We start from the raw sequence: 24,602 nt of genomic DNA, 5'->3' as shown, positions 1-24,602 counted from the left end.
AAAGGGCTGCTCCATGCTGTGTGGATCAGAGGCTAGTTGAAGGGGTCTCAGAAGTGGTTCTCTGATATCTGTTTCCTTGACCGGTTACCCTGCTCTGTAAGAGGTGTAAATGGCTAATTTGTTTCATGATTTGACGCTGATGGTACAATAGGGAAAAAAATGGGGAAAAGATTAAAAAAAAGAAGAAGAATTAAACGATCAAATGACATGCAGCTGTTGTGTGGGCGTGTTCTGCAGTGTGGCCCCTCCAACGCACCTGAGCAGCCGTTTCTACAGCGTGTCGTCCCGTGACTCTGGATTCCCAGCCGCTGACGCCGCCTCCCTCACGCCCCCCGACACTCAGGTAGGCACGCACACGCATATGTGTGTCGCTTAACGGAACCCACAGATTTGGGGATTCCGCAGATTGAGAAGGGCAGTGTATGACCAAGATCTTAAGTCCAAAGCCTTGAGGTTCAATGTCTCTCAGGAGGTCATTCATTGTCTGTGAAAGAGCCCTTGAGCACCTTTTGAGAGTCTGGATTCAAGCCCTGAGGGGTTTGTTTCTCTGAGGGGAGGCTGTTATGTGTGTCGCCGTATTGAGCCAGTACCGCTAAGTTTCAGGGGTTTAAGCAAGAGGGCTGCCTCTCTCTTAGCTGACTTGTGTCCATGCCAGGGAACGGAGCCAGTGCTGAGTCGCCACTGAAAGGAACAATTTCTTAAGAGCAGATAAGTCAAGGTGTTGTACCAAATACTGAGAGAGGTTCCTCCTGGCCAAGTTCCCAGCGAGTTCCCTTTCCTATCACCAAGTCTCAACAGTAACGGTCAGTCTGATGCAGCCACAGTGCTGGTGGCCAACTCCTTAGCCTCCTCTCGTGCCAAAACCTGGTGGAAGGGATCAACGAAGGGGGAAGTGCGCCACTTAAATGTCGGGAGTCTGATTATTTTATCACAGCCAAAAGTGACTCAAAAATATACAAAGGTATTATTATTATGACTCTTAAATCGAACTTTGTACACGCAATCTCCATTTATATCTTATAATTAGACTGACACAATTTGTTTGAAAGTGTGTTTATATGTTTGCATCTTTCTCTGGTTTTGCCCTTAGAAAATATTACTTTGGAAAAAATAGTTCACAATTTGGTCCAGGATATATAGCAGCTACGTACTGAATGAATCACAGCTGGTACAGCTGGTACAGCACAACCTAGTGGATGATTGCAGACAGAATTTTACTGCTTTAGAGTTGAACTCTAAATGTTCAGTGCAATTTGGGCATTTAAATTTAACAGTGCCTGGAAATATATTGACTGCAATGGTTCGCAACGTATATCTATCCCAACATTACATTTAGTCGAAGCTTGTACTATAAATGTAGTACCCTTTGAAGTTTCGTACAGCAGCAACACATTATTGGCTGAGAAGTTATCGAGGGCAGGCCTAGTCCACTATGTGATTGTGAAACAAAATATGGCTTTAAAAAGTAGAGAAAATGTCAAACAATCAGGCTGTGAATTATCCGATGCAATGTAGAGTAGTGCTTACTTACGCTGCATATTAATGCAGTTGACTCCCACTGATGTGGATAATTGGCCTCTTACGAGTCATAAAACCCTGAGTTGGTGTAAATTCATAAATTCACAGCTGTACTTGCTAATGACAGTGTGTAGGAAGCATGTCACTTGTCCTGTATAATGGAGTGCTATGTATTCTTTACCTAAACAGATGGTAGCCGTCTTGGTTTCTCTATTTCCTTTGTTATTGCAAAAATCTTGGAGACCATAATTGTATATTGGCAGCTATTCTTACATTTTTTTACTGCCAGTAATTTTCTAACATAGCATATTACCAAAAAAATATTGTAACACCACTGTAATAACACTGATTTAATAAATGTGTAACATACTTCAGGCAGCAGCACATCTTTTACAAATACTGTTTTGCCAGGATGCTGCTGTGGTGTTAATAATTGGCACACTGGACTTGCAATCCAAAGGTCATCAACTCTGTTCTATCTCTCTACGCAGCAGTTGAAACAGTCGACAGGTTTCTTAAATCCCTCTTGTCAACCCAGCAGTATAAATAGGTACATAGCGTGAAATGTGTTTATTCCCACAATACTGAAAGTCTGGCCAGAGTGGAAGAGTACGCCAAATATATTTTAGAAGAACTCCTGAGTGCTCTCTCTACTGTACCGTGTGAGCAAGCCACGTTAAGGGTTGCACCTTAACCTATCTTAGAATTTACTTTGCTGCAGACTGTAATTCCCAGAAGATATTACCAGGCAGCAGCACTTACAAACTGACCTGGTGGCACAGGCACCAATACTTGTGTTACCCAGGTACACAACGTAGCAGCTCTTGGGGTTTCAGGACAACTGCTTGCCATCAAATTATGAAAAGCACCTGGGTGGTACTTCTGCAAGTAATCCAAACACTTATTTGTTTTAAATATTTGCTTCCACATATGAACTAAACTATAAACTGAACTTGTTTTTACCAGGTAAGGCCCACTGAGCTATATAGCTTTTTCAGAAGCAACCTGGCCAAAAATGATAGCTCAATGAAGTGGTTTATCATATGGAAATGTATAGCAGCCAAGTACTCTTAAACACATGTTTCTAATTGTGGAGGGAAAAACTGGAGGATCCAAAGGAAAATCGACGTGACCACGGGGAGAGAGACACGCAAACTCCAAATATACAGGCATCAGGGTTGGGATGGAAATCACGCCTTCCTGAATACCAGGCGAGGTAGTTAACATCTCACCACTACGGCAGGCTGGCTGAGGGTGCTCATAATGACCATCTTAGTACCGCTCAGCCAGCAATGCTGAGATTCTGAGGTTGGATCCAAAAAGCTTGCTGTGAATTAAACTAGGTTTGCGAGTGAAACGAGTCAATGGTCTCAGCCTGGTGGGCTATGAATGCACACACCTGGCAAGTGTCATTTTGTCAGTTTGATATATTCCAGGTTTTTGTTTCAGTGCTATGTGACAAATAACCTTTACCACGTCTATTAAACAATTGTACCTGTAGAGTAGAGAAGAGGTCTAATCGTGTCATTTTAGAAGTAATTCAAATTGGATAATAATGCTGTGACTGTTCCTTGACACAATGTGATGTTACACGGCTCATCGTGTGCATTTCAAATGGAAATATCTTCATCCCATTATATAATTGTGGTAGCACAGTTGGAATATAATTGGGAACAAACATTGAATGTCTCTACATATATATAAAAAGGAAAATTGGATATTTTCTGAGACATGTAAACCCGAGTTCATATTGAGCTCCACTCCAGTGAATGGTGGCTTGACTATTAGTAGCAGTCGCCACCTGTGGTTCTACTTAGGCACTTTCCTTTTTACAGTAAATTCCCCCATGTCCAAAGTATGCACTCCCAGAAGGCTGTGGGGCAGATGGGTTGTGTAAGAAATACTTAATTTTTTATGTCGCGCTATAGAAATATGAAGGAGAAATTGGTCATCTATTTGGTTATTTATATCTTCAATGACACAAATTATTATTTTGTGTAAATGTTATATAATTTTGCTTCAAACTAGGACCCATATATTAAATAAAAGGTCTTTGCTTCTAGAATCTGGCAAGTCTGACTCTGCTTATGAGACACTGTATGTCAAAACTGGTCCAGAATTTGCATGTACTGAGTCAATGCTGCAGGAATTGTGCACTTCCAGAAAGCCCACGGGACTGATGGGTTGTGTAAAAGATACTTTAAATGTTTGGAATGGAGATCCAGATATATGAAGGAGATATTGTCTGCTTATCTGTTCCCCCCTTTGTCAGGGGTGGGTAACCTATGATCCACAGGTTCTATTCGGCACTCTTCTTCATTGCATTTGTTCTACTCGGCCTACCACTTTCAAATGACCTGCAAACAATATCAATCCATCGCTGCAATCATCTTCGCCATACTAATTTGGTACTAGAGGATAATATCTTTTTAACTTTTAACAACACTGTGTTGTAATTATAACCCACTCAGTCACTTCTGTCTCTGCAAGGTCCTCATGCATTCACAGAAGTTACCGAGTTGTGTATGTGTGTGTCAATGTGTGGCCCGCCACAGCTTTTTGAAATTACTAATCTGCCCTCGCGAAGAAAAAGGTTCCCCATCCCTGCCCTTACATCTCTAAGCCTCCACTCCGATCAAAGATAATTGCCCAACATTACGAAGAGCCGATACGCACCCACTGATGCCCACACTCTTCTCCGCCTGTCCCACGCAAACGCCTGTGCGACGCGACGCAGACAAAAGTGCCTAGCCCGGCGTCGTCCGACACCTCGGAGGCTTGCCTCTCCACCAGCGACTGTAGCTCGCCATCCTCCACTAGCACTGGCTCCACGCAGGGCGCCGCACTCAAGGCAGACAAGGTGTGCGCTCCGTGTCGGCATCGGAAAGAACAACAAGAGGGAACGGGGGGGGCGGTGAATGGTGGCGGCTGCCGCAGGCCGATCCGGGCCTGCCAGGGCTTCCCATTCTGGCATCACTCGCTCCATTCACTTCCTTGGCATCGTGGGATGCTCCTGTCACTCAAGTGCATAAACGCCACCGCGGGAAAAATCAGCGGCAGAGAACGTAGCTGCAGGATTGCAAGAAAATTGGACAAGAACATTTTTTTTACGGTAATTAGCGGCACAATCTTCTGCTAATTTGCAGTAAATGAGGGGGTTGCTTGAGAAATTAGCAGGCTTAGCTAATTTTTGTGGTTAAATATTACAAACAGAACATACTCCAAATTTAAAAAAGCCGACATTTATTTTCAGTCTCTGCTTTGATTTTTTTTCATTCTAATTCACTGTCTTACACCAGCTAAATTAAGTCTAAAAAGATAAAACTGTTGTGCAGAACAATTCAGACTGCATTTGGGTGCTCAGATGCCCTCTCTGTGTAACACTATCGGCCAATGTAAATTAAAAAGGAATTCCGGGCACGTGGAGGAGCCCAGGTGTGGTGAGCATTTACATCGAGACAGAGCCCTGGATGCGCTCGGGGGTGTGGTCACCATCAGCACGGCTGCATGCATCGGGCCATTGACATGTCATCTGTTCTGCCGGCAACACAGATCCACAGTGGCGCTCAACGTTACCTCCCCAGGCACTGTGGGTGTTTTCAGTGTGCCACAGGTAGCAGAAGGGGGTCGGTGGTGGTGGTGTGTTTTGTGCCATAAGCAAAGCTCCATGAGGCACACAAGTTGTGGCGGTTCTGCGGCAGAGACACCACGGGCCGTCACAATCGAGGCTTTTTACACCACAGACCTCCTGCCACCTGTAGCATGGCAAAAGCACTCTGCTCTCCCTGGGGTGCTACCTTGTGCCATTATGGCACCCATTTTGCCTGTCCATACCATGTTTGTCTATCAGTTCTGGCCATTGATGTTGTTGTTGTTGTGAAAGCTGAGCCGAGTGCCAGGGTGGTTTGTTTATCGATTTAATTTGCTTTGTTTTACGGGAAGTGCTGTCAAGCTGCGAGCTATAATGTTACATGAAAGTTAGTACAGTGAATGACTAATTCCCATTTGTTTAATTATATATGTAAGAAATATTTGATCATTTTTTTTATAGTGTTCAATCTGAAATACAACACTGAATTGGTTTTTAACAACTTACAGGTTAGTTAATAGCGCCGTGGAGTGTTTTCTAAATTGCACTCGTGCGTGTCGTAGGTCCTGTTTTTTCTCGTGCCGTTCCCTGAAATAAAAGCTGGGTCTGGTGGCGCACGCCTGTAATCCAGCAACTTGCACGAGAGGTTTGCAGTTTGCAATGAGACTGGGGGCAGGAACATACGTATAATAGGCTGTGCCATGGGCACAGTGCGAGCACGATTCCTCAAATGTGTGGGTTGCTTCTGGGAAATCGTGCAAAATAAACTCGAGAAAGAATTGAGTCAATAGCCAAAGAGCCTTTAGACTCAACACTTATCAGGATATAGGGATGAATTATTGGTTTAAAACAAACTCGAGGGCTAATTTGTAAGAAAGCTACGTAAGCTTGACAGCGCTATCTCGTGTGAAGGTGATAAAGCACTCGTGAACAACTCGCCCACAAGCCCCGTGCTCTGTGTTTGAAACATGGTTAATGGAGTCTTGTAAATCTGCACATGAACCCTGATGCACACATTAATTCAATTACCATCATCTCACTTAATTCTCATTCCGATTACTACACACATTGCATTCCACACACCAACAATGGTGTGGACACTTACCGATAATCCAGTGTTTTGGAAGCAGTGGTGGTGTGGCTCTCGGAGACTAAACCATTATGTTCACTTACCTGAAAGGGAATGAGGTATCTCTATGAGGTAGTAGAGCAAATAGGGGCAAGGAGGCTTTATTCAGAATTAAAGATTTTGCCATGCATTACAAAGAGTATTGTCAAATAAAGTCAGTTTCCCCATGCTCAAATGAGCATGAGGTGGTGTTCATTTCCATTCATAGCTCGTTCCCGCATTTTCACGTTGCTCTTATGGGGGCCAGTCTCAATTGTACAGCCACTGTTGACTTCCCACAAAGTGCTACTCGTTTCATTGAGCCCGCACCGAGAAGCCCTTGAGATTATCATAGGTGAGAATTCAATGCGCAACCTCATACATTTGATTTCTTACATTAACATCAATAGCCCCGCCCACTTCGTTTATGACCCTTGGGCTACGCCGATTTCAAACCTTTAAAACAGTCTGCCTCAGCAGCTTTCCTCTCTTTTTTCCTCCTGATGACGACCGCTTGCGTTGCGATCGAAACGTCGTAGTTATTGTTTATTTTATTAGTTTGAACCAATCTACGTGACTTTACCGAAAGGCCCAAAGAATATGAATTCCTGCAGTCACGAAAGTTTTAAGTCAAGACTTATGCATTTGACTTTCACAGTCTAATCGAAGTGCTGTCCGTGTGGAAAATATTATTGCGGCATCATCGTCTGCTTGTTCCTCAGCTTCTGGTATAATGTGCAAAAGCCCAAAACACCAAGTAGCCAGCAACACAAAGCACTTTTAAAGGTGTAATAGACAATAATTAATACGCTTCTTGAATTAATCTGAATTTAAAATAACAAAAAAGAGACACGAGCGATCACAAGATGTGAGAGCCTTCTTATATTATTTGTATTATTTATTTAACAGGGAGATGAAATACATCCATGAAACATTGCCTCTTTTTCAAGAGTGATCTGAGTTACATCTAGAACAATTTAATTAACTGCAGTGGAGCAATTCACATTAAAAGTGTGCAGTGTTAGTTGTAAGCACTCTGACACAGCAGCAACCCACAGGATGACTATTATTATCATCATGACAACGTGAAACATTTAAAACGTGAGGTTAAGTGCAGATTTCCAATGGCCCCTTTCAACCGCAGCGTTGGGCACACCGCAGCGGCGATGTTAGCGACGTGATGGTGACGCTGACGTTGTCGCCCCCTCCCCACCGACAGTCGCTGTGTGGCTGTGACCGTGGCCGTGAGTTTGAGCCCGCGGTACCTCCGCCTCCCGCGGAGCCCGCGCCATCCATCATGCCCATGCTCCACCACCCCCGCTCGCTTGCCCACCGGCCCGCCTCGCTCGCCTTCCCTCCCTACCATCACCAGCACGCCGCCCGCAGCCCACGTGCCTCATACCACCAGCGCATTGCGTGCAAGGTTTGGATACCCCCCCCGCGTCGTGGCGGCGCGATGTGCGACGAGCAAGATGAGACGCAACGTGACGGCACTACAGCCAGAAAACACTGCAACACTGCGTTGGGACGGCTGAATAGAATGTTAAGTACATAAATATTAACAAATGCCAACGACTCACCATATTCTACGTCAACACTGCCTTGCGACAGAAAAATGACAGGCTAGCGGTTTTGGGCAATGACCCCTTTTGCAGGATCAGTCGTTGATCAAAATGTTAGACTCCTATATATTTTTCTATCGTAAGGCATATATTATGACAAAGGTGGTGAGATGTTGTTCTTTTCCAGAGCATTGGCACCAACGCAGTTCTTGATTATTATATTTTTTTTCATTAGAATTATGTATTTTTATTGACTTATGCCCAAAGTATAAATAAGTCGAAGTCAAAACTTGGTGCCTTTAATCAAGTGAGTGTGGGAGCCTTTTCATCCCCTAAAAGAAGAAAAATATAGGTTACAGTTTGGACAATGGCCCTTTTTAATATATTCTACCTACGATATATTTTCCGAGAAAATCGTCAAACCCCAAATTGTTAAATGTGGCTGCTGATTGGCTGCTGATTGGCTTGACCGTGGTGAAGAGCACCACTTCATTAGCACTTGGCAGACACCGCTTCCTCTGGCCATCGCCGTCGCGTGGCATTTCCGCACCTTCGATTAGCACGCTTGGCTACGTACGGTGCGAAAGAAGTTCAGCATGCATACATTTCGCGTCCACACAATGCGATCTTTCTCACCGAAAGTCATCAAGCGTGGGGAGAAACTACACTCTACCAGCAGGAGAGCAACTGCACCTTGTGACGCCTCAGTCTGTTCTTGCTAAGCAAGTCTTGCTTCACATAGCCGACAATTGTTTTTAATTAGTGGGGCCGCCTTCGTGTTTTAGATAAACGCTGTGAGCGCCAATAATTTTTACTGTGCTCTATCGAGGAGAAAAACTGTAATAGTGGCTTTGAAACCTATAATACACCATATTCAATCTTCATGTGCAAGCTCAATTCAGAGCTTAAGGCAGCCTTAGGATTGTTATGTTTCATATACATTTTCAAGGCTCTTTCAGCCAGACGAAGGTATCATTTGGATTATTAGGGTTTGTAGTTAAACCCTAAACTTTTGGTGTTTTGCTCCCTTTTTCTTACAAAAACATCCAAATTTGCTCTGACGAAATTTACAGCAAGTGAAAGCACACAACTTGTTGAGGAATTGTTGGCAGCTATGGGTTCTGAGTCTTTGGGCCTGGTTAGAAGACAGTGTTGTAAGGACCTCAGTGAAGCAGTGTCTATGCTGTGGCACATGTTCCAATTTTACTCCAAAGAACATTGGTTATTGTTTCTGTCTAAGAGGCTGAGGTGAAATGAGGTGGAGCCGTGCCGTCCGCGTGCAGTGCATGTTACATCTCTGCATCCTGTCTAAAAGTTATCTTTAAAAGAGAGTTGCTCATTTATTTATTGTGCGTTTCATGAGCCGTAGAGTTACACTCATAATTTACACACGATGGCAGAAACCGTAGCAGGCACTTGGCATGACTGACTTTTACAGTTATGTCATTCTTGCTTTCCCATCTCCCTACTCCATGAACCTGAGCTTGTTCATTTACCTGTGTTGCCCATGTGCCCCTCTGCTCTGTACTTGACACATCTCTTGTCCCGCTGAAATCACGTCTTGTCTTTACTGTTTCACTCGTTTCGCCTGTACTCACCATCCGCCTCCCTTTCATGTTTGTCTCGTCTGCTTTGCAAGTCTGTTGTCCTTTCAGTATAACTATTCAATTGTCTGCCTTTACCATCCATCTACTAGGTATGTAATAATACATCATGTGTATATTAATTGTAATTCTTAGACTCAACATATGTGCATTAATTTGACTATAAACAATTTGATTATTTGAAATCTCTAGTCCTTCATGGGATTGGTTCATGAAAAAAGAAAATCCTGCATGGACTAGAGATTTTTTTCACACCAAAATGACCATTAAATAATAAGTTTGTGATTTGATTCGCGACCTCGAATCAAAATAATTTGTCGATTCCTGGTGGGGGGGTGAATCATTACAACCCTACCATCTTCCCGTCACGTTTGTCTCCTCCATGTGGCGCGTTCTGAGCGATGTGGCCTAACCACACCTTTATTATTTTGATGCTTGCTTTGTTCTCATCTCGCTCGTGGGTTTGTGTCGCCGTCGTCGCCCCAGGAGTGGAGCAAACAGCCGAGCCCCTACGAGCAGCCGTCGTCCTCTGCCACGCTGCCACGAACGATTGCGGAGACCGAGACGGATTTGCGCTGCGCGGTGATGCCGGCGCCACCCACGGTGCCGCAGCCCGGACGGCAGGGCCCCGACACGCCGCGGCCACAGAGCGTCGCCTTCCTACACGGCGGCAAGGTGCTCTCTCAGCACGGCATACACACTTCGCCGTCTGAACTGTCTCGTGGCAGAAAATGTGCGGTTTGTTTTGCCAACGTGCGTGGTGGTGAAATGGCTTAATAGCATTTACTTTTGGAGTGTGTGGCCATTGAATCAGAATCGGAATATTTATTTTTCCTGGAGGAATCGATGAGCTATAAAGCTCTTGTTTTACAGATGTCCAGTAGGGGCACTGGGTAAAAACTTTACGACAATCAAACAATACACAAACACGATAGGAGTGCAAAGTACAAGCAAGGTAAACAAGTCACCCAAACACAAACAAATAAAACCCTAAACCATCTCTCCATCCTACCAGACAAAGCCCACTGAGGTATTAACTTATTCTTCAGAAGTGATCTGGCCACAAATAATAGCTCAGCAAAGTGGCTCATTGTAGAAGTTTATAGCAAATGCGTGAATCAAGCTGCAGGTGTTTGAAGAGGGACATCTGTGGAAATCAAAGCACAAGGATACAGCGTACAAAGCCCAGTAGAGAAAGAGGGGACCCTACATGGGGACAAGTTCCCTTCTAGTAATTTTTGTAATTCGTGGTAATACCATTTCAACTACCATTTCAACTACAGTTTTTCACAAAACGCACACAAAAATAATATTAAAACAACTTAAGTTTATCTACGCGAATTACAGCTCAATATCTCAAGCAGCAGCAGCAGGCACAGGCCATGCACGCGTTGCTAACGAGGTGGCGACGCATTCCCCGTGTGGCGGCGGCGATGGCAGGTGGACGTGCTGGTGCCAGGGGAGCTGAGCAAGGCGCTGGTGCAGGGGCTGCAGCTGGAGAGCCAGAAGAGCAGCCGCGACTCGCTGCAGTGCTCCAGCGGCTACAGCACGCAGACCACGACGCCCACCTGCTCCGAAGACACCATCTCCTCTCAAGGTGACGATCGCCTGGCACTCCAAGTGCTGCAGCCTGTGATCTACGTGTGTATATGTATGCATCTTGATTTGAAGCTTTTGTGACTGCAGGAATCCATACTCTCTCTGCCGTGGCTAATGACTGTTTTAACGCGGTGGGCTCACATGATATTGTTTTTTCTGAGTCCAATGTACTCTGCAAACCTTTCGGGCTACCATCAAAAATTTGTCCATGAAGCCATCCAGATATATAAACACAGACACAATTTCAACCGAGAAGATGGGTACAAACCGAGCAATCATTGGAAGGACATTATTAACCAGTTTAGGTCATCACTGGCTGTGATGTCCCCTTCGTGCCTGGCTATGTTAGCAGCTTCTCTCGGCTCTCTGAGTCACATTCACTAACACAGCTTCTCTCTATATATGCCCCATACCCTCTCTCTCCCCCTAGCGCTCGCGCAGCTCTGTTCCCTATCTCTGCCCCCCCCTCCTCTCTCCCTATTACCTCACGCCCCCTGTCTTGCTCTGCCCCCCACCCCCTCTCTCTCCTCCTGCCGCCGATCCCTCTGTAAATTGCATCTCCACCCACTCGCTCGTTATGGCAGCCCCTCCCCCCCTCGGATTAGCTGACGCTTGCTAGCCTTCTCTTTGCTAGCCTTACATTTACTTATATAACCCCTTGCTTGTAGCAGCTTTCTCATCATTTTTCGCCTGATGACAGACTCTTGTGTTGCGTCCGAAATGTCGTGATCTATTATTTTTCTACCTACGTGACTTTACCGAAAGACCCAAAGAGTATATGTAGGTATGTTTTGGGGAGTGGTAGTTTAGCGGTTAGCGCTGTGCTACGAACTTGGCTACCCGAGTTCGATTTCCACTCACGACCAACACCAGTGACGAATATCTGAACCGGTCCCGGGCCTCACCGAGGTCAACTCGGCCTAAAATGAGTACCTGGTCCGGTGTGTTGTAAACTTCGCCACAGGGGAGACAAGGTGGCCAGGTGTGGTGCTCTCCATTTGTATCTACTGACTAGTTGTATCTACTGACTCTAGTAGTATCTACTGACTCTAGTAGTATCTACTGACTCTAGTAGAATCTACTGACTAGTAGTAGTATCTTACGACTCTATAGTAGTAACTTCTGACTCTAGTAGTATCTACTGACTCTAATAGTATCTTACGACTCTGTAGTAGTAACTCCTGACTCTACAGTGGTATCTACCGACTCTACAGTAGTATCTACCGACTCTACAGTAGTATCTACCGACTCTACAGTAGTATCTACCGACTCTTTAATAGTAACTACTGATTCTACAGTAGCATCTACCGACTCTACAGTATTATTTACTGACTCTACAGGAGTATCTACTAACTCTATAGTCATAACTGCACACATTGGGGTGGGGGAGAGAAGAGGACGTCACACTGTTCAGGATTACCTCAGTGTTGTGCTTCTGTGTTTATTTTTGCTTTATTAACGCGAAGGAGAAGCTCCCTCACGTCGATCAGCATAATAATAGATTGTTATAATGTTTGCTTCAATTAGTTTACATTTGACGAGGGGAAAAACAAATAACGCTTTTCGTCTGGGGGCTTTAGCGCGTTGTATGTGTACTTTGTTGTAACGTAAACCGAACAGTTTGTCAGTGAAAAGTATTTCAAGGCATGAATAGACAGAGACAGACAGACAGAGAGACAGACAGAGAGACAGACAGAGAGACAGACAGACAGAGAGACGGACAGACAGAGAGACGGACAGACAGAGAGACGGACAGACAGAGAGACGGACAGACAGAGATGGACAGACAGAGAGACGGACAGACAGAGAGACGGACAGAGAGAAAGACAAAAAAATACGTTTATAGGTAAGATACATCGACAATTACCATTTTGGTTTGCACTGCAGTCTCTGATATCGTGACTAAATTATATCAGTCTGTGTCTTCGTTCAGGCTCGTTAACTTTGTTATGCCATGGCCATTCTTTGGTAGGCAATCATCGTCATTATCACACTTGATGATTTCATACACTCATAGTCATCATTAAATACAAAAAAAACCTGGTGAATATTGTCATCACTAATGTCTTAACGGAATTAACACCGTCTGTAACCTTCCATACTCCAACCAAGACTCGCACAGACATAGCGGGTTGTATGCTTCAGCAGTGAAGATGCAATCCATAAATATCTCTCATCTTGATACATGCCTGACCCATGACCACATCAACTAGAATGCACCCGATATGGAAGCTAAGCAGGCTGGAGTCTGGATAGTGCTTGGTTCGATGTCCACCAACCACCAGAATTATACACATCTGTGAAGGCCTCAGAACATTTGGCTGCTTTGCACCTAAAAGTGTGTTTCTTGCTATAAAAACAGAAAATAAAAACATGGCTTTAGTGACGATACAATCTTAGCAACACCGTGCAAGAAGGTAATGAATGCCCCCCTGACTCGAACGCAGCCCAGTGTTCCGAGGCCCTAAACCTGTAGCGGCCCCGTGGCCAGCTAGCTGGCGTTAACACTGCCGGTGTTGCAGCTTCAGACCAAGACTATTTCTCGGTGAACGGCGATGCAGACGAGGCCGACGCTTGCGGCCAGCAGCACCTTCTGCCCCCGCCGCCACAGCACCTGCACCACCACCAGCAGCAGCACCATCAGCAGCAATCGGATGCGGACAAGTGCTGCACGGTTCCACGAGGAAGCGAGTTGGCGCAGTCGTACCGCCGAATGTTGCAGGTGAAGAGGCCCGTTTCGACGGCCGGGCTGCCGTGCGCCAGCGGCACGGGGCCCTCGCCGTCGTCGCCGCCCTCTTCGCACGGCGTGGCCACGATCCGCCGCGTGCCGTCCGCTAAAACGGCGCCGAGGCCCACGGGCGGCCCGCGGCCCATCCGCCCGCCCAGCGTGCCCGTGCGACGCACGGCTCTAAGGTACGAGGCCCTTTGAGGATGGCGAACGTGTGTGGTACCGCGGTGCAAAATACCGATGCTGTGAAATAATAGTTGCTGCAGTGAATCGGGAGCCCCTGAACCCTGTCATTCATTCCCATGCATGGGTATGCTTGCAAATTAATATTCCCTTCACAGTGCTCTGTGAGCTCCAAAACCAATTGCGATTGACAGTCATGATGTTTTTCAGTTTTACGATGGCACCTTGGCTTAACATAGATTCTGTCGTGTAACAACACAGACACTTCACTAACACAACTTGATAACAGAAGCACTTCAATGTCCCAATACATTACCACCGTTATACACAGCTGCCTTAACTACACTCGGATACATCCGTATAATAACTCGGCACCTCACGCACACTGCGTTACCCTAATTCAATCCAACTTTACGGCCCGCGTCACGTCGTGACAATCTCAATGTTTCCTTTGTCCCTCAATTCCCCTTGGCCCACTCCTGTCCCCTCCGCCTTCGTCTATCCTCCCCATGGCGTGGGCAGGGTGGACGTGAGCTGTCCGGGTGTCCTGGTCATGGCTGACGAGGCGTCGCCCCACCGCATGGCGCCCCCCGAGCTCGTGTCTCCCGAGGAGCGGCTGCATATAGCGGCGACGCGGCGCAGCATGACGGAGCGGCTGGGCGCCGTGGTGGTGGCGGCGCACGCGCACGCCCAGTCGCACTCGCCCTTCTCCCCGTTCGCCAACACCAACGCCAACGCCACCGGTGCCGGGGCCGTCTCGGCAACGACGTCAACAGCGGGCAGCGGCGCCGTCACGGTCGCTGTCGGCGCGCACGAGGACGCACGCAAGCAGACCACGCCGCACTACCCGGCGCAGGCACAGGACATGCTGACGGCAATCCGGCGAGGCGTGCGTCTGCGCAAAACCTCAACCAATGACCGCTCGGCTCCGAGGTTTTGAGCGTGGATCACCGCCCTCCACCCCCCCGACCCCGATCCCATTCCGTTCTGTTCTTTAGCTGATTTATTTTCCACCACTGTCCGACCGGCTTCGGATTAAGGGAAAAAATATATACATTGATAGTGATGGCAACAAATAGCCGTCAGAAACTAGAGCAAGCAACTTGTTGCAACCACTCGACGCGGCGCCTGTCCTCGTGTTTTGTGATTTTCTTGGAGCCGACGGTCGACACATCCCAGTGTGTTTGTCGATGTCTCTACTGACTGTGCTGAGCACCAAAACATGAATTATAAGCACTTACACGTGCGCGCATGTATGTACGGGTGGGGTAAAACAACGTTGCTTCATATTTACGTCAGTTTCTTTGCTTGTTCATTTGTTTTGGGGTTTTTTCGCGTTGAGTAATGCTTGCATGTTTTTGTTCATAGCATAGAGGACGTGTGTATAATTAATACTGTAATATCGACTAACTTTAAGTAGTTGCATCATGTATAATGGTTCCTTTCTCTACGTTTGCGCTGGGCGTTTTGGAAGACAACACAAATTTGCTCGTTCACAAGTGCAGAGCGCATTGCGCGTTTAGAATGTGGTCAACGGTCACAGCACGAAAGCCCCTGGCGCTTGCTGCTGCTGCTATTGCTTTGCCATTTCACACTGCCTTAACTTGTATGGTACCTGGCAGAGGTGGGCCAAGGTGAGGCACGGTACTGTGCAGCACCGAGCAAGGCGTTGCCAGTCGAAGGGCAGATTTCAAGCGAGTGTAATGATTTTCATTTCCCATTCAAGTACACGTGTTTTTTGTGTCGGCAATTCCAGGCCTCTTAATAGCAGCTTATTTGGGAAAGACGGGAGAGGCTGGGTCTGTGTATTCACTGAGGCTTACTGCTGTTCAAAATGTGCCACGTTCAGCTGACTTGTCTGTTCAATCACACTCCAGCCTGGATCTAGGAGAATGGGAGGAGCCCGGAGCCGAGGGGTGGCTGATGCTTTGAAAGATTTGTCCCCCATTTTGGAGATATTTGGAGCACAGTGCACGCTATGCATGTTCACCTACCGTAAACATGCGTGAAAGTCGCACAGTGTGCGCACCGCGGTGGTGCTAATGTGCAGGCTTCGATTGAATTCCGGATTTAATTTCAACCACCGCTTGGTCAAAACGCCCTCTCCCAAACTCCAGATGGAGCGCTGCCACCTTATTCTGTACTTTTACCGTGGTGGAGATGCTGCAATGAGCATCGCTCGCGCAGCATTGATGTGACTGTTAATGAATTGCACTCGTTCTCTCTGAGCGAGCCTCCCCAGGTGCTGAGCACAAACCAGTCCAGTGGCAAATATAAGCCTTACACCAATTCAAAAATTCTTGAAGTTGCCGTTGAGTGCATTTTTAGTTAATTAGTGCACAAACGAAACTGACACGGTGTGTGCAAGTTTCACAACGTCCTGTTTGTATACGTGGGGTTATTTTCCGGTTCCTTTATATTTGCTTTTCAACCAAAGCCCCCGGGCTCACGATGTGATTATGCAGCCGTGGTCAATAACAACAATATGATGCTTTTCAGACATCGCTGCAAGCGACGGGCTTTCCCAGTGGCTATGTTCTGAAGCGCTTTCATGAGGTTTTCTTCCTTCGCGACAAAGGTCACTCCCAATCCAGCCTCACTGTTATTGTTCAGTCATGCCCATATCACAGCTGTTTCTCGCCTGGCAATGTTTTTTACAACAAGTTACACAGTTGGTCCACTAAGTAGGTCACATCGTAAGCCTCCCGGTGCTTTTAATTGCACTCACGGATTTTCCTGCGGCATGTTTACCTAAGGCTTTAACGGTCAAATGCTCGTTCTCTTTAATCAACATCATTTACAAGTAACCTGACATTCTTGCTTCCTAACTGGAAATGACAGCTCCCTTTGGGGGGCGCTGGGGGGGGTCATCGAAAACAGCATATACCGTAGTTGCATTCTAGAGGCTTCAGAGCATTACGATTCACGCGAGCTGTAATTGCGGAGTTTGTGTATACGCACGAGCCCAAACAGAATGGGCTGCGAATATTGCACTGAACTAGGCCAATAAAAAGGGGCATTCGCTCTTCTGTGAAAGATCAATTATTCTGGAAAGGCTCACCAAGTCTGTACTCTTCTTCATTTGGGTCCCGAATTGGAATATTTATCCGATCATTTTAATGACTGTGGCTGTGAGGGGGGGACACTGGAGTACCCAAAGAATCCCCCACGCACGAGGGGGGGATAAGTCTCCAAGGACAATAAAACTCGTTAATAAAACTCGACCATCTCCTGGCCACTGTTAAGCCCATTTGGTTTGAGAGGATCACAAATTTGTAACGGCAAAAGAATTGCATCTGAAGGGATATTTTCACGGATGTTTTGAATATAATCATTTGAACTATATGACTGCAACGGCTTTATTCCAAGCAAGACTAAAATGAACTCCTCTGGTTCATCGTGTAGGAAATGAAGCGTACCTGAGGCCCCAAAGTCAGCTGATGTGTCTCCTGGAGATCTGAACGTGTATGTTGTCGGTGGTCACGTAGAGAGAAGGCCTTTCAGCCCGCACGGTGCAGTTACCAACAAGTCAAATGTTGTGAGCATTAGTGGGTGATTTTGTCACGGATAGACATTTATGTACTTGAGCAGCTTGTCAGGTTCAGCTTTTGTTTTTATTAAAGATAACTAATTATATATTGACTCTAACTGTGACCAGAAGTCAGTTGCAGGTTTTTCTTGTTTACCAATCAAAATACTATAACAGCGTTTATACGTGCATTCCGCAGTTTACGCGCGAACAGTGAGCTCTGACAGTGAGAAAGCGACAGGTTAAGCTAAATGGTGATTCAACCCTCCCACACCCAATGCCACAGATGCCGTTTTGCCAATATCAAGTCGTTATTGGTTGCTCAGAATCACATTCAAGCAGCCCTGCAGAAAAAAAAACGACGCCACCGCACGTGGGCGTCTGATGTCACTCCTCCATGAGTGTAACCACGCCCGTGTTCAGTGTAGACCAGTGATTACTTGATGCCAGGCCTCAACACCGATTCATGAGAAAATCAGCCCAGTATAGCTGCAAGTTTCATAACAATTGTCAAAGACGAAACATCTCCAAAGAAAAACAAATCTAAATGTGCCCCATGAGGTGTATTTTTTCCCTGAAATTCAAAACGAGTGCCTCTGCACAGGAGCCTACTACCATCGTGGGCATGATGATGTTTACTTTTTAAACCTGAGCGTGGTCCTGCAGGTTTTGAAAATATATTTTTACAATGGAAACCAATCTGTTTACCGTGAAATTACTGCTCCTTGTCATGCGCTGTCAAAGTGTCTCCATATTTAAATGAGCATTGAGGCAAACCTGTGTTGGTGGTGGTGAAAACCTTACATTGCTTGCACTTCCACAAAGTGGTATTAATTTTATTGACCCCCAGGCGCATGATGGGCTAACTTGACCGCCCGATTTGTTGTTGAATTTTCAGATTTTCAGATGCGAGCCGGGCATTGGCACGACACCACCTGGCTGGTGAACAATTATTTTGTGTACCCCACTGGCAAATTCATTTGCGACAACCCAACCCTTGCCTCCTACCATTACACTCAACTGAGATTCAAAAGGGGAGTGGAAATATTATCTTGTTTGATTTCAGAATACTGTAATTAGATTCACATGCTTCCCTCTAAAACAAAATAATTTTCTATATTCAAACAGAGATACTTGATGTAATACCCAGCATGTTGAAGAGCAGTTGCTATCATTGACCTCGTAAGTAACGCTGTTAGAAGGCAGTGAACTGTGTTGTGCGATGAAGACTCAGTAGGGCAATGGTTTACACTTATAAAACTTTCAACCGCCTCGGATGTTACACACGTGTACAAATATTTTGGTGCATAGTAGAGTCGAGCTGTTTTTTGGTAGTTTTCAATTTTAATGCTTAGTTCATGTTGTTTGTAGGTTTGTTTAAAAAAAAGTCTGAAACAAACTAAAACAAATTAACAATTGAGTTCCAAAGCAAAAAGATTGGCTGGACCAGCATTGAAAGAACATATTTAATTTATAAAGTAATTTCATTGTTTTATCTTTTTTTATGACAATAGTGGATATTCTAAGATTAAGCATATTTTAGTACGTGTACTTTCATATGATATCGGTATTTGAACGTGTCTCAATCTTTTAATGTTTTGATGTTTTTTACGACATTTTTGTCTTTATTTTTGTTTCTCTCAATTATCCGAGCTTGTCTTTGACTTAACTCTTTTTGACATTTACACAATTTACAAGAACTTGATAATAATATTCTCTCGTGCCAAAACTAAAAAAATGTTTATCTGTAAACAACATTCTGCACCCTCCCAGGCTTGGAGACGACGACGACGATGACGATTGAGGTGTAAATGGCACCAAGCGTTCTATAACAAGTTGTCGCCGACCTGTCAGGCTCATGGAATGCCAGGTGGCCGAGTAGAACAGCCACCTGGAGTCCGCTGTACACGGCACGTCATAGTGCACGCGTCGCTTAACATCTATGCTGGCCACTCTTCCGCAAATAACACTGCTCACTAATGGAGGGTCTCTGGCGTTTTCAGAGAACACCCAAAACACTGGTTGGGAACTCTTGAATTATTTTAAGAGTACCCCCACAGATGCATATACGTAGATAAACCCCCCTTCATAGTTGTAGTGGCCATACCTGAAGCAAGACGTCACCTTGCGTGCTGTTCATGACATTGTACTTTTTACGCCTCTCCCGAGTCAAGAACTGTTGTGTGAAAAGAGCAGTGAAATCCTTGCGACCCAAGTGCCCCATGTGCTGGGAGTACCCAAGGCGGATCGATGTAATGCAGGACCCGATGCGTTTGTGAGTGCGTGCGGACGTTGCCAGTTGTCGCATTGCATCTAAGCAGCGGCCTGTGAGGAGCAGATTGTTTCCGGGGTCTTGCAGGCTTCAGTCCTCAAGACCGCCTCTCATACGCCGCTCGCTTTCACAGTTGGACAAGCGCCTGAATTCGTGCATTGTGCCTACATTTTTTGACTGAATTGGATATGGCACAATGTTGAACCATGGATTTACATAGCAGCTAAATTGATACTGTTACGTTTGTCATTAGTTTACTTTGTTCACCACGTGAGAACCCATTCACAAAAGTCTCTTGAGCAAGGAAAATATGGAGCATGATTTATGCATTGCCAAAAAAGCAGTTTACATCAAATTTGGTATTTAAAAAATTGTTAGGGTCTTTTAACAAAAAAATGCCTAAATTATTTCCCGGCAATCCATCCTGCCTCTTGGTTTAACGGGAATTTTGACTTTCTGAATGTCAAGCATTGAGCTTGGTGCAAATGTAGGTTTGGTAAGGAGAATGTAAAGTTGTGCAAGGGTGAACTCGCAAGGTGGCAGGACCAAGGATGTCCCCGTGCATGCTTACAGAGCCCCTCAGACCAATGTTTGGCCGGGTGTGAGGTGGGAAATTGGTCACAAGTGGTGGAAGAACTGGCTCCATGTGAATCGACCTGTAAGAGATGGGACAGTCTCGTTCCAAGTAGTATATGGCCAGTTGCATAAAACACCTTATTAAAACACTACTTATTGCCTTCATGTTTGTCGGTGCCGGCATCGATCCCATTATTTGCAGTCAGCGTATCCATATATGGCTCCTACAGCGCCAACTGCCGCAAACTGCCGAGAAGTCTGATGTGCAGACGATTTTTAAATCGTATGTGGGTGCAGTGATGACAAAACAACTTTAATACAGTTGGTGCGAAAAAGTTGACGTTTACTTAAGCCCATAATCCTATTGACCTACAACTCTAGATGGATGGGTGGGTATTTGCGGGGAGGAATAAATGCCGAGAAAAAGGACAGGTAACCCGAGACGGGTCAAGTTGGGTTCGCTGTGCTGCCAACCTCCAGAACAGCTGTCAGCATATCTTTGTTGAGATTGATCGTCACATGCAGCAGTGGATACATTAAGAAGAAGAAAACACGGAACTGAAGGTGTTTTATGCAAGCGGACTCGTGCGTGTATGGAGTCTTATATGAAGACGGCGCATGACAGGACATTCAGTGAAGCTGGTATAATGTTGTGTTAGCCACTGTTGTCGCCTCACCCGATACCCCCGACGTGTGTGAAGCACAATGATATAGAGACAAAGCAGTCGCTCATGCCCACGCTATTTTGCTAATCTCAACAGTTGGTGGACGAACGTTGGTGACCTATATCTGATTCCTCTCGTCCCTTACACCCCACCTCCATACTCCACCCCTAATTCCCACCTTATGTACAGTATATTATAATAGACTAGTAGATCAAAAATTTTCTTTTTTTAGATGAAAAGTGTTCGCAGTGCTTCTCGCTTAAAACAGCGAAATTATTGAATAAAGTTGCAGTAACGTAAACTAGATTGTCATGCATTCATTTTTTTTTATCCCATATGTCTTCAGTTTTGCGATGGGGCTGCATTGTGGGCACCAGATGCAAGTGGACGATTCTCGTATGTCACCAGGTATTCTTCACTGATTTTCAGAAGGGGGGGGGGGGTCAGTTTCGCCAATAAGATATCGCTGTGAGGGCCTCCGCACATTTGGAACCGAAACCATTGGGGCTTAACAGCACGATGCTGGGGAGGTGTTCTCACTATTTGTGTATTGTCGGGGTCCCCACTGAAGGCCACCAAAGGGCCTCCAGTGGCCCGCGGGCCTTGCCATGAAGAGCTCGGGGCTGCATTGTGGGCTGCACCAGAGGGCAGTGCACGATCTCCGTCTGCTACCACGCGCCTGGTCCCTTGCCTTCAACCCGCACGGGCCAGCGTGGTGAAGTGAGCAAATCATCACCTTGCCCCGCACAGCGCGGGGATGGCCTCATCCAGCAGTGTATTGACAGGAGGGCTGTACACATGCCAAATAATGGACGAGTGCTGAGATTCTGCAACTTGTTCTTAGCTTATCGCTGTCTCGATCTCGACATTCACTTGGTCGCTGACCAGTATTGAATATTGTGATGTGAAATAGTGTTGTGTTATCCAGTCGTTATGCCAGTGTGCTATTGGTGTTGACAAGGTGGTAAATCTCTCAAGTTGATGTTTCATTCTCTGGTTGTTGCGGTGCGTTTGAAAGTTCTTGGTGAGTAGGAAAAGCGGACTTGCCACCGATGATCAGCAGAGGGCGCTGTGTGTTGCGATTCATGATATATACAGGTTAGTTATCAGTGTGGAGTAATAATAACTGCGAGCCTTTACCCCAGGAAAGCCTCGCTGAATCTCAAGACTTTCCATCCGAGTGCTGCAGTTGCATGTTTGAACAAACAACAATCTTTTAAAGGTGTTTTTTTGCGGTTGGGAGGAAATATTTGTACCCGGAGACAACCCCATCATGCGGAGGAGGGAATAACACTCATGTTAAAACAGACCGGTACACGAACCCACGAATGCGTGTACGAGCAGCTGCTGAGCCACCACGAGCATCAAAACGAAGTGTGGCAATCACGGGGAAGGGGGGTGCTGCGAAACGTCGCCACCCGCGTTCGTACCATCTCAGTTCTCCGCGTGCGATGCCGTGGGCGACCAGGAGTGGGCGTTGGTGCCACGGCGTGAGACATTTCTCATTCACAGCATGGATACACATTCGTTTTGTGACGAGCTCATCAAGGCTGTCTTCGCAAAAGGTTTAAATACATTTTAGAATTAACCGGATAAGATTTTTTTTAAATCTATGATCAGTCACTAACTACTCCAAAAAAGTATTTTTTTCCACAAAGAAAACTTCACTTGATTTAACTTCTATTTAAAGACGTACCCATCAGAAACCGCCCTATTTTAAGATTCCGTTCTTTTTTATTCGAAAAAATAAAACATAATTAACGTAATATTCTGAGGGAAGCTCCTATCTTTAACCGTTTTATAATTATTCAGATATGAACATAAAATTCGTATTTTTTTCGTTCAAAACCGCTTGAATCCGAAACATCTAAAAAACATTAAGGATAGAACAATGGTTATCGCTTACATTTTATTTCCAGTTTTACGCTTATCAAACGAAAACACCCACAATCATATTGTGCACGGTGTATGAACGACACGCAAAAATATGTTTATGGAGCACTTAAAATCGAGATTTGGGGGCTTTGAAATGAAAAATGTCGGATTATCAGTTGTTTGTGTCCATAACGCCACCGTATGCACTCAATTTCACCTTGCTACCTTGTCGGAAAGTACCACAGAGGTGTTTGAGAAATGCAGATGAAGGTCTTTCTGTGTATAGATACTTCTGCGATGGCAGTGGTGCACGAGCACAAATAACAGACACGCGTGATGGGGGGGGGGTGACGTTTCAGGAAATGTCCCTTTTTCTGCCGCGTATTCGACGAATGCATTTGTTGTGATGGTCTCCCCCCCCCTCCCCGTGGGGCCCCGTCCCGCGTTGGCTACGAGACTCGCGCCTCTCCCCACGTCCACCAGCAGAGGGCGGCAGAGGGCGGCAGAGGGCGGCAGAGGGCGGCAGAGGGCGGCAGAGGGCGGCAGAGGGCGGCAGAGGGCGGCAGAGGGCGGCAGAGGGCGGCAGAGGGCGGCAGAGGGCGGCAGAGGGCGGCAGAGGGCGGCAGAGGGCGGCAGAGGGCGGCAGAGGGCGGCAGAGGGCGGCAGAGGGCGGCAGAGGGCGGGAGCGCACGGGGCCCAATCCCCGTCTGGCAATCTTCACGCGACAATATGGTCATCCTGTTTCACAATACAAAGATGATCACGATATCAGTTTCCCGTAAATTTGCTGTCTGGACATCTGTGAAAAAGCTTCATAGAGCGCATCGGATTCCTCCAGTCTACAGATTCTAATCAGGATTCTGATTCCGTATTTCACAGCGTTGTTGTCTTTTTGTTGCGCTTTGCTGCAGCGTTACTACGAATAGAATGTTTAAAAGTTGTTCCACTGAGTTTCCACTGAACACGCCTTGCAAAGTAAGTCTCGGCTGTCACTTAGCACAGCTCGTCTCTGGCAAACAGAGGGGTCCCTCCATTGGAATGATTTTAGAGTTACGGCCCCGACAAGCTTAATCCGCTCCTGCTTGGCGCAGTGAATGGTGTGCGGCACCTGGCACAGCACACCCAGCACGCGCCTCTCCCCCCGTGGCTACGAAGTTTACTTTGTACGACAGTCCACTGGCGACCCAGACACAATTTCGGTGACACGAAGCCCGAGCAGAGAGTTGGGGGAAGGGGCTGCTAGCGAGTGGCACCTATGAAGGCCGGCACGGCGCACGAGGGCGTGGGTGGCCAGCACCACGCCCGGCCGCCTTTGTCTCCCCAGTGGCGATGATTACACACCGCACCAGTTACTCATTTGACGCGGAGTTGACCTAGGGGAGGCCCAAGACCGGTTCAGATAATTGTCAGTGGTGTTGGGCCGTGAGCGTGAATCGCGGGTTCGTAGCGCAGCGCGCTCAACGCTGCACTCCCGCTCCCCACGTTTGACTGAACGTCTTGCAAAGTAAGTCTGGGCTTCCACTTGGCAGCCATGAACACAGACAACAGCCATGCACACAGATAGCAGCCATGAACACAGACAACAGCCATGCACACATGGGCCTCGTTGGGCACCCTGAACCAGCGACTTCACGATTAGATGAATTATCCCAGGGGTCGCGCACGATATTTATATGTTTTCACAATGCGACACGATATTGCATATCGCGATATGGCAATCACCGCGATATCAGTTCCCCTTGTCGGAGTATGTCGCGTGGTATTGCGCTGTGCTGTGCAGTACCTCTCGTTCAG

The 24,602-nt window shown here is 46.4% G+C and overlaps 1 protein-coding gene across 7 annotated transcripts in view; it reads left to right on the top strand.

Moving 5' to 3' along the window:
• LOC144946760 (protein MTSS 2-like) overlaps window positions 1–21,228 on the top strand; it is a 77,743-nt gene extending 56,515 nt beyond the window's left edge. For 2 of the 7 annotated variants that reach the window (XM_078875915.1, XM_078875914.1), the window contains exons 10-16: window positions 238–343; window positions 4,256–4,378; window positions 7,435–7,638; window positions 9,868–10,056; window positions 10,822–10,978; window positions 13,503–13,893; window positions 14,414–21,228. In XM_078875915.1, the coding sequence (XP_078732041.1) occupies window positions 238–343; window positions 4,256–4,378; window positions 7,435–7,638; window positions 9,868–10,056; window positions 10,822–10,978; window positions 13,503–13,893; window positions 14,414–14,831 (1,588 nt within the window). In that variant the 3' untranslated portion in view covers window positions 14,832–21,228. The remainder of the gene's footprint in view (window positions 1–237; window positions 344–4,255; window positions 4,379–7,434; window positions 7,639–9,867; window positions 10,057–10,821; window positions 10,979–13,502; window positions 13,894–14,413) is intronic. The other 5 variants (XM_078875920.1, XM_078875918.1, XM_078875916.1 and 2 more) reach the window with 4 other exon arrangements.
• Window positions 21,229–24,602: the final 3,374 nt, after the last annotated feature.

The sequence above is a fragment of the Lampetra fluviatilis genome, chromosome 42 (genome assembly GCF_964198595.1).
Source record: "Lampetra fluviatilis chromosome 42, kcLamFluv1.1, whole genome shotgun sequence".
NCBI classification, from domain to species: Eukaryota; Metazoa; Chordata; class Hyperoartia; order Petromyzontiformes; family Petromyzontidae; genus Lampetra; species Lampetra fluviatilis.
Note: the sequence above shows the minus strand (reverse complement) of the source record. Positions and strands in the feature narration are given on the sequence as shown.